Source organism: Myotis daubentonii, chromosome 1 (assembly GCF_963259705.1).
Source record: "Myotis daubentonii chromosome 1, mMyoDau2.1, whole genome shotgun sequence".
In the NCBI taxonomy this organism is placed as follows: domain Eukaryota; kingdom Metazoa; phylum Chordata; class Mammalia; order Chiroptera; family Vespertilionidae; genus Myotis; species Myotis daubentonii.
The window spans coordinates 209,463,013-209,473,607 of record NC_081840.1 but is presented as its reverse complement, the minus strand read 5'-3'; the positions used below and the strand labels follow the sequence as shown (position 1 = coordinate 209,473,607).

At 41.1% G+C, this 10,595-nt stretch overlaps 1 protein-coding gene and 1 pseudogene across 4 annotated transcripts in view; one reads left to right on the top strand and one right to left on the bottom strand.

The window, feature by feature from the left end:
- Window positions 1–2,346: 2,346 nt before the first annotated feature.
- Window positions 2,347–2,416, top strand: LOC132223322 (U4 spliceosomal RNA; annotated as a pseudogene).
- Window positions 2,417–4,077: 1,661 nt separating this feature from the next.
- UGDH (UDP-glucose 6-dehydrogenase) overlaps window positions 4,078–10,595 on the bottom strand; it is a 29,203-nt gene continuing 22,685 nt past the window's right edge. For all 4 annotated transcript variants that reach the window (XM_059673174.1, XM_059673152.1, XM_059673161.1 and 1 more), the window contains 5 exons: window positions 9,849–9,979; window positions 9,081–9,214; window positions 8,381–8,472; window positions 8,160–8,270; window positions 4,078–5,672 (listed from right to left, as the gene is read on the bottom strand). In XM_059673174.1, coding sequence (XP_059529157.1) covers window positions 5,562–5,672; window positions 8,160–8,270; window positions 8,381–8,472; window positions 9,081–9,214; window positions 9,849–9,979 — 579 coding nt within the window. In that variant the 3' untranslated portion in view covers window positions 4,078–5,561. The remainder of the gene's footprint in view (window positions 5,673–8,159; window positions 8,271–8,380; window positions 8,473–9,080; window positions 9,215–9,848; window positions 9,980–10,595) is intronic.

The window sequence follows — 10,595 nt, the reverse complement described above, 5'->3', positions numbered from 1 at the left end:
AGACAGAGACAAATATCAATCAGTTGCCTCCAGCACATGCTCCAACCGGGGATAGAACCCCCAACCTAGGTATGTGCCCTGACCAGCAATCGAATCTGCCACCTGTCTGTATAGGTTGATGCTCCAATCAGCTGAGCCACACAGGCCAGGGCAATGAACTGGTTTTTTCAATGAAGAACTCCCAAATGTCAGGATTATTCCTCTAAAACCAATCAAGTTATCTTTCCTTGAGGGTTATAAACGTGGGTTATAAACGTGATTTGTGTTGAGGGACCCCACTGGTGCACAAGTCCATGCACCAGGGCTCCAACACTCCTGAGGGGTCCCGGATTGTGAGCGGGCACAATCTGTGCCCCGGGCCTCTAGTCCTATCTAATAATAGACAAACATGGTAATTGACCATACCTTCGCTACACCTCCCATTGGCTAATCAGCATGATATGCAAATTAACTGCCAACAAAGATGGCGGTTAATTTGCATACATAGGCTCCAAGCGGTGGAGCGAAGCCTGACGTTTCTGGGGCTGGTGGAGCAGCGAGGCCTCACGGCCCCGGGGCCGGCGGAGCAGCAAGGCCTGACATTTCCGGGGCCGGCTCCGGCCAGAGCGAAGGCCTGGGCCCCAGGTGCTGGAGGAAAACCGGTGCCAGCAGCCAGGGGAAAGGAAGGCCTATTGCACGAATCTCTTCATGCAACAGTCCTCTAGTATACATATAAGATCTTTGGTTAATCTCTTCCCACACTCCACCCTTTCCTCTGAGATTCATCAGTCTGTTCCATGTTTCCATGCCTGTGGTTTCCGCTCCCGTGTTGAGCATCTGCCCTCTGGTGGTCATTGTGCATCATAGCTACTGGATGGTTGCCCGGTCGGCCATTCGCTTATGCTTTTTTTTTTTTTTTTTAATATATTTTATTGATTTTTCACAGAGAGGAAGGGAGAAAGCTAGAAACATCGATGAGAGAGAAACATCGATCAGCTGCCTCAGCTGCCTCCTGCACATCTCCCACTGGGGATGTGCCCGCAACCCAGGTACATGCCCTTGACTGGAATCGAACCTGGGACCTTTCAGTCCGCAGGCCGACGCTCTATCCACTGAGCCAAACCGGTTTCAGCCGCTTATGCTTTTATATATATAGATTTTGCCTAAGGCCATAGGTACTCATATTAGTACCTCTAAAATTAGGATGCTTTCAACTAAGAAAAGCTCCTATTCAAACAGTTCTGACTTGAGCAAGTTATTAATCTTTCTAGCCTTCTGCCCTTCATCTGAAAATGAGGATAGGACTTATATCTTAAAGGAATTATGTGAGAAATGGATGAGAAAATGCACCCAATGGGCTTAGCACAGTGACTGTCCTGTAATGCTCAGTGTTACTGTTCTTAAGGATTCCAGAACCTAAATGTGGTTCTGGTTCAGTGGGACCAGCTCATCATGGGTTTAACAGGAGTGCCCATCACCTGCCAGCTACTATGCTAAGATCTTTGTGTGAACATTTATCTCATGAAATCCTTATAACAATTTTTTGTTTTGTTTTTTAATTATTTTTTTATTGATTTCAGAGGGAGAGAGAGATGGAAACATCAATGATTAGAGAGAATCATTGATCAGCTGCCTCCTGCACACCCCTTACTGGGAATCAAGCCGGCAACCCGGACATGTGCCCTTGACTGGAATTGAACCCGGAGCCCTTCAATTCACAGGCTGACGCTCTATCCCCTGAGTCAAACCAGCTAGGGCTTATCACAATTTTTTTGAGTTAGAGATGAATTACCTTTATTTTACAGATGAGGAAAATAAGGTCTGCAGGTAACTTAGCCAAGGTATTACATGCTAGTAGATAATGCATTAAAAATGTAAAGCCGAGCCGAAACCGGTTTGGCTCAGTGGATAGAGCGTCGGCCTGCGGACTGAAAGGTCCCGGGTTCGATTCCGGTCAAGGGCATGTACCTGGGTTGCAGGCACATCCCCAGTAGGAGATGTGCAGGAGGCAGCTGATCAATGTTTCTCTCTCATCGATGTTTCTAACTCTCTATCTCTCTCCCTTCCTCTCTGTAAAAAATCAATAAAATATATTAAAAAAAAAAAAAAAAAAAAAAGTAAAGCCGGGCCGAAACCGGTTTGGCTCAGTGGATAGAGCGTCGGCCTGCGGACTGAAGGGTCCCGGGTTCAATTCCGGTCAAGGGCATGTACCTGGGTTGCGGGCACATCCCCAGTAGATGTGCAGGAGGCAGCTGATCGATGTTTCTCTCTATCTCTCTCCCTTCCTCTCTGTAAAAAATCAATAAAATATATTAAAAAAAAAATTTAAAGCCGGAAATCTTTTTAAAACGTATTTTTATTGATTTCAGCTTTGTGCAGTGGCAATATTGTAGCCAATGAGTTTTATCCGAGGCATGATTATTGCTAATTGAAAAAAGCATATATGTGTGTGTGTGTGTGTGTGTGTGTGTGTGTATTGATTTCAGAGAGGAAAGGAGAAAGGAGAGGGAGAGAGATAGAAACATCAATGAGAGATAATCATTGATCGGCTGCCTCCTGCACACCCCCTACTGGGGATCAAGCCCGCAACCTGGGCATGTGCTCGAACCGTGATCTCCTCGTTCATAGGTTGATGCTCAACCACTGAGCCACCCCGGCCAGGTTAAAGTTTAAAGTCTTAAGTGGAATAATAGATAATTTCTAGAGAGTACACTGTGGGAGAGAGATTTTACTTTTTAAAATATTCTTCTGTATCTATTTGATTTTTTAAAACCATTTTTATGTATGATTTTCTGTTTTAATTATTGGCTAATCATCTCACCAATATACACTGGCCCCACCAAAAATACTAGCTAAGAAAAATAGAAACCACGTATCACATTTTTTTTAGTGGTCTTTAATTTTATTAGGGGAAGAAAAGGCTAACCGCATTCTTGCAACTTTTCACACAAAGTTCTCAAATAGCTGTGCTAAGTTACCTCCCCAGTTGCTTTGTTTTTTTTTCCTCCCACAACAAACATCAAGTTTACAAGGCTCTATAAGCCATCTATTGCCCATTTTCCTCCACTTACCAATTCTCTTACCTTTTGATCAGTATTTTACACTTTTTTGTTTTGTTAATCCTCACCTATTTTTTTCCATTGATTTTTAGAGAGAGTGGAAGAGTGGGGGGGAAACAAACATCTGTGCTAGAGAGACACATTGATTTGTTCCCTCCCACACCCCAACTGGGCAGGGATTGAGCCTGCAACTGACCTGAATCAAACCCAAGACCCCTCAGTCGCAGGCTGATGCTCCAATCACTGAGCCAAACCAACTAAGGCAGTATTTACACACATTTTAAAAAACCAATTCTAGGCATTGAAGCATGCTACAAGTAAAAACGAGTACCTAATTCTATCTGCTTTAGCAAGACGTTTTTGGGTTATAATCCCTTAACTAGAATATAAAATTATTAAACAGAATACAATATTTTCAAGCAAAAATGTAAAGCAAATTCTAATAAATAAGCTCATCCTCACTTTCAAGTCTTGTGAGGGCTCATCTTTTTTATTTTTTTGAGAAAGAGAGAGTGCAAGGGATTGGGGGGGGGGGGGCGAAGAGAGAGATTGATTGGTTGCCTCCTGCACATGCCCCAACCAGGGAATAGATCTGCAACTGAGGTATGTGCCCTCTTCAGTCTACAAACCAACGCTCTATCCACTGAGCCAATCAGCTAGGGCAGGCTCATTTTATGTTCAAACACTCTGCTGTTTGTTTCTTTCAGGAGTCTACAAACTTTTTATTGAAGAGCCAAATAGCAAATATTTTAGGCTTCTCGAACTAAGGGGAAAAATTGGAGACTTATATAACCATTCTAAATGGAATTACGTAAAAATGTAAAGAACATTCTTAGCTCACAAGCGGCTGGCCAAATTTGGCTCATGAGCTAGTTTGCTGATAGCTGGTCTATTTGCTACATTCCCTCCATTTCTTGCATCATCTGCAAGAATGATGTAATGGCTTTTTCTCAAAAAAGAAGTGATATTTTCCCTTTCTAATGTCAGACTGTCATAACTCATTAGTTACTTGCACTGTGACAAAAATACACCTACACAGTTGTTTATGCAGAATATTTTATTTATGTATGTGATATCTGTACAGATATCTCTGTCCTTATCTCTATATTTGTCTCTGTGTTCTTACTGACCAGCATTAATTCCTCAGGGATAAGACCTGTATCTGTTGAGCTCTGTACCCCCTTAGCAGAACATAAGCATCAAATGGACATCTGACACATTTCAATAATAAAGCAGAAAACAATCAAACATAAGTCAACAAGAGATAAAAAAAAAGCATGTGGAAACATACAAAAATTCTTATGTTAGAATTAAACTATCCATAATTTGTAAAATCTACGTCTTTAAGTTTATACATGAGATTATATCCATTTTCCTACTTAAAGAAAAAGTAGGAAAATTGCAACAAATCATAAAAATAAAAATGCAAAGTCAAGGTAACAAATATTTTTGGCTCTCGAACTAAAAAAAGAATCATCAGTGAGGAAAAACGAGAAGTGAAGAGAAATTATATAGATCATACCACTGATGTTCTCTTCATGTTAAAAAAAAAAGGCTTTTTAATCTTATTTGGATTGATTGGAAATAAGCAGTGATGACCTTTTCATATATATATATATATATATATATTTTTTATTATTGATTTTTTTTTACAGAGAGGAAGGGAGAGGGATAGAGAGCTAGAAATATCGATGAGAGAGAAACATCGATAAGCTGCCTCCTGCACACCCTCTACCGGGGATGTGCCCGCAACCAAGGTACATGCCCTTGACCGGAATCAAACCTGGGACCCTTCAGTCCGTAGGCCGACGCTCTAGCCACTGAGCCAAACCAGTTAGGGCAGTGATGACCTTTTGGGGCTTAAAAATCAATGACACAGCTCATTAGACAAAAGGATTATTTCTAACACAGAAGCACAGGAAAAATATTAGAAGCATAATAAAAAGAAAAAGCACAAAAGGCCCCATTCTGCCCATTTTATACACCCTCCTCCTAAGAAACGGTCATCGAGACAAACGGTCTGGAAAGCACTTTCCCCAGTGAAGCCAGAACCTCTAAGTCTCCACAACACTGTCGGAAAGGTTAACCGGGTTGCCCAGTAATTAGCATAGCAATTTTATGATTTAAAATACATATTTAATGACAGGTCATCAAACCAATAATCAGAAAAACTGAAGAGTGCTTTCCCTTTATAATACGACATTAAAATGCTGCCTATGGGTATTTTGTAAAGTAAAAAGTGTTTGAAGTTTAATTTTTGTTTTACAAAAACCAACACCATTAAAGCCAACATGATCATTTGCCACTCATCCAACCACTGAGGTAACAATATTATAAAAATATGTAAAAAATATTCTAGATTCATAATTACTAGATATGCTGATTCCCACAGAGCTAATATAAATTGATTATTAAAAAAATAGTTTTCTTTCCTTAAAAACACTTGGTTCATTTACCATTAAATATCAGGTAGATATTTGCTATCCTGAAGTACCAAAAAATTACAAATAAAAATGACAATGTTTAGACTCTGGGTTTCTTGTTAGGTGGATCCTGAAGACTAAACTTTGGGATTTCACCAGAAGGAGCATATGGAATTCTCTTTGAAGACACCTTTTTCCCAATTGTTTCAATCTAGAAAAAACAAGGTGGGGGGGGAGATTTTAGAAAGAAAACTAGCAAGTATAACACATAAATGTAAAAACTCTGTATTGAAGTATAATAAGGAGAAAGCAGAAAATGTTTTCCAAGTTGTCTGAGTTGCTATGAAAGATCTTTGGTTCCTTGCCTATTTTTTATGTTTCTCAATCCCATGTATACTCCACTTTCATAGTCATATCTAGATACTCCATTATCTAGATACTCCAGCCAGTCCCAACAGCAGACATCCCCCCTCTCTCCTCCCCCCGCCTCAAACAGAGCAGAGAATCATATGCTGCTTTTGTTATGGTAGCACATATGGAAGCAATTAAGACACTAGACTCCAGTTAATTCAAATTCTCTCTCATACTCTGTTTTCATGCTCACTTCCCTTATTCTAAAAATCTTGCAGAAGCTCTATTAGCATTGTTTTTGGGAGTTCAGGCTCTAGAGTTTGGAGGGCCCAGTTGGAATCCTACTACGTTACCTAAGCTCTCTAGGTTTTTCTGCGTTATTTATAAATGTTACTACTACCACCTGCCTCAAAGGGTTGTGGTAAGACTTAGATTAAGTGCTCAACAGTGTTTGGCATACAAGTCAACCTTCAATGAATAAAGTCAAATTGTATTTTGGATATTACATTTTAAACTCTTTTCCATATATTCAAAATCATCAATCTTAACTTTAAAGACATTGCTTCTTTAATAGTCATAAGTTTGCCCAGCCAGTGTGCCTCAATGGTTGAGTGTCGACCTATGAACCAGGAGGTCATGGTGTGATTCCCGGTCAGGAATAAAAGACCTGGCCTCTGAGGGGTAAGTGTATGTTTTTATTAGGAGCCCCGGCTGGTTTGGCTCGGTGTATAGAGCATCAGCCTGCAGACTGAAGACTCCCAGATTTGATCCCAGTCGGGGGCACATGCCCGAGTTGCTGGCTCAATCCCCAGTGGGGGGCGTGCAGGAGGCAGCTGATCGATAAGTCGATAAGTCTCTCTTATCATTGATGTTTCTGTCTCTCTCTCCCTCTCCCTTCCTCTCTGAAATCAATAAAAATATATTTAAAAATAAGTAAATAAAATAAAATGCTTACTAGGAAAAGTTAACTTATAAGAACTAAAACTCATTTGAAACAGATACCCTTTACACATCTTCTCCCTTACATGAGTTCAACAGGAATGAGAGAAAGTCTGTCTACTCTATGCCTTGCAAATAATCTTTAAAAAATAACACTGCTGAGTTCAGTAAGGACTGGGAAGTCATGTTGTTACTCAGTAAGGAGGGGTGGGAGAGAAGAATCCCAAGGTCCTTGATGAAATGTTAACAGACGAGGCTGCCATCTGATTCTTGCTGCAAGTGAATCTCTCATGAATGAGAAACGAACACAATTCTAAATAAGAAAGAGCTTCAACAATTCGGTGAAGGTTAGGACCAGATCTGATATTTTAACAGGAGATGAGGCCTTCTCAGCACACAGCCAGCTCTGAACTCTGTCCGCTTCCACTCTGCTAGGGGCCTATGCTGGCAGCAATCTCCTGGCACATTTCTTTATGCGCCCCACCCCTGGCCTCCCGCCCCCTATACACTGCTGTGAGGAAACAGAAAGTGGCTCCTTCTTACTAATCTTAGGGCGCCTGGTAGAACTGAAATCAACATATGGACGTTCTGTTCTGGGCAGAGGTTTCTGTCAGCTCTCTAAGCATTCCACAGTTAAGTGACAAACTGAAGAAGCAGAGGGCCAGGACCACTGAAGCTCCCTCGTCTCCTGCAGGCCTCTCTCAGCACTAGGACAGTTTCAGAATTCAGATGGCATAGATCCTATACCAACACGGGGCAACTTCATTGCATTCTGCGGTTTTCCAGTCATTTGTGCAGGAATGAAAGACCTGGCCTCTGAGGAGTCAGTGTGCTGCAGACAGTTTAGCAAAACAGCCTTGGCAGTTACAGGAAAAATTTTTTTATATCTTTTCATGATCTTTATGATACAAGGTCAGGCAGGGCATATTTTGTCCCTATATGATAGGCAACTAATGACTTTATCTAGCTACTATGTAAGGGAGACCAAGACTGAATGACCTTTAGATCATAAACTTTTTTAAAATATATTTTTATTGATTTCAGAGAGGAAGGGAGAGGGAAACACAGACAGAAACATCAATGATGAGAGAGAATCATTGATTGGCTGCCTTCTGCATGCCCCCCACTGGGGATCAAGCCCGCAACCCAGGCATGTGCCCTTGACTGGAATCAAACCCAGGACCCTTCAGTCCTCAGGCTGATGCTCTATCCATTGAGCCAAACCGGCTAAGGCTAGATCAGAAATTTAAGGAAGGTACAGAATAGTTACAAAAACCCCATAGAGACTTCCCGGAGAACTGCCCTAGAGTCATGTTATTGTAAATGAGAAAATATTAAAATACTAAAACGCAACACCATTGGAAAGCAAATGGCCAAACAACGTAACACCAGTCTAGGCCATGATTACCTGGAAGCCAATGGTTTGCAGTTCATGGTGGAGCCCATCCAGGACACGCCGTCCGTCGAAGATGAAGGCTGGCTTCAGCATTTTTTTGTGAATACGTTCATAATCTAATTCCTATAGAGACAACCAAAGGAGCAGTCAGAATACACGCATGAGCACACGTTCAACCCCAACTGGTCCTAGAACACCTCTAAAATTTTCCCCATGCCATTTCGCCACCTCACCTTAAACATGTCCCACTCGGTGCAAATAACGACAGCATGGGCACCATCACACGCTTCATATGGATCCTTAGAAATGGTCACAAGTTGAGACACTATAACAACAAAAAATTGGCAATAGGAAAGGAGTTATTTAAAACTGTGCATTTTAACACTAGGATTGCAGGAGGAGTTGAGGGCCTGAAAGAAATGGAATGGTCTGGTTGAAGTGTGAGTGAGGGGAATGAGGTGGTCATGAAGCATCTCCTTGGAGCCTCTGGGCTTTTTAGAATATGTAGGAAAAATCATTAGAGTAACCCACAACTCACTACTTCAAACTGCAGTTGACAAAACTACCTAAGGTTTCTTTTTATTTTTCCATTGATTTTTAGAGAGAGTGTAAGGGAGGAGGGAGGGAAGAGGGAGGGAGGAAGGGAGAGGGAGAGATAGAGATAGAGACATCGACGTGAGAGAGACACATCAAATGCCTCCTGCAGGAGCCCCCGACCAGGGATGGGGATCAAACCTGCAACCAAGGAACACACCCTTGACCAGGAATAGAACCTGCTCTAACCATTTAGCAAACTGGCCAGGGCCTAAGGGTTTCATTAGAGAAATGACGGTGAAACAGGCCTACCAATGATAGAACCTGAACAAAGGTTTCTGGAGAACAAACAAATTTTGGGACCATACTCAAAGTGATACATGAGACTCAAAGCCTTACCTTGGTCATCCTCTGAAACTCCTGGATGAGACAGATCCACCACTATTTGTTCCCTTGGCACTTTTGGGTCATATATATGGAGGTGTGCACCTTCGTCCATCAGATATTTGCTAATATATATACTAGAAGATTCTCTGATAAAAAAAAAACAGTGTTGTTAAGCTTTTTAAATGGCATATATTCTCATACCTTAGGCATTTAATATACAGAGCGGGGCAAAAGTTTACAATTTTGAGTATAAGAAACAGAGCTTATTCTTATATTTTTTCCTTTTTAATGAATTTATTGGGGCAACAACTGGTTAACAAAATTATATGGTTTCAAGTGCACAATTCTACAACACATTACTGTACACTGTATTCTGTGTTTACCACCCCAAGTCAAGTCTTTGTCTATCATTTACGCCCCCTAAACTGTTATGCACGTCTCTCCACTGCCTTTCCCTCTGGCAATTACCACACTGCTGTCTGTGTTCATGAGTTGTTTTTTCTGTTTTACTCAATTCCCCTACCCTCCATATTATATTTATTAATTATTGTATTATTTTCCATATGAACAACTGTAAACCTACTTTTGCCCACTCTGTACAGGTAAGATTCTATATTTTGTGAAGATATGGATGTTCACTTTATTTTTATTCTTTTTTTTTTTTATTGCTTAAAGTATTACATACACAGGTGTTTTACACACTCATCCACCAAACACCAGGATAAGATAAGGAGTTAACACTCTCAAAGGGATTGAAATATTTTAAAGAACTAATAATACCTTGTATCACCAGTGTCCTTTTTGAATGCAAACCCCAAAATAGCTATCTTCTTATCAGTCACTGTATTAAACAGACCATCTATAATTCGGGAAGCAAACCTCCTCCTCTGGTAGTCATTTATATCTATGACCTGGAATTACATGTACAATTATGCAACAACTGAAGAGGTACCGCTTGTGCCAAACATTGCTTAGTTTTATGATGCTAACTGTTGTATGAATCCAAGGCTTATTATAAATTAACAGGAGACAAAGATTAGCCAACCGCTTTAGTATCTACAGATTAAAAAAACAAAAACCCCCGCCCCCTCTTTAAAGCCATACTAAAATTTGTATTTTTCGCCCTGACTGGTTTGGCTCAGTGGATAGAGCGTCGTCCTGCGGACCAAGAGGTCCCGGGTTCGATTCTGGTCAGGGGCATGTGCCTTGGTTGCGGGCACATCCCCGGTGGGGGGTGAGCGGGAGGCAGCTGATCGATGTTTCTCTCACATCGATGTTCCTGGCTCTCTATCCCTCTCCCTTCCTCTCTGTAAAAAATGGATAAAATATATTAAAAAAAAAAATTTGTATTTTTCATTTGGCTTATCTTTCCATGCATCAGGCTGGGATGGATGTAAAGGTGGAGAACACAGCATTTGAGGTCCAGCTATGAGGCCAGCCTAAATAAGCACATAGCAGCAGTGTTCTCGTTAGCTAACTTCTCCAAACCCTGTGGAAGGAGGGCTGTAAGCAATCAAACCCCAAAGT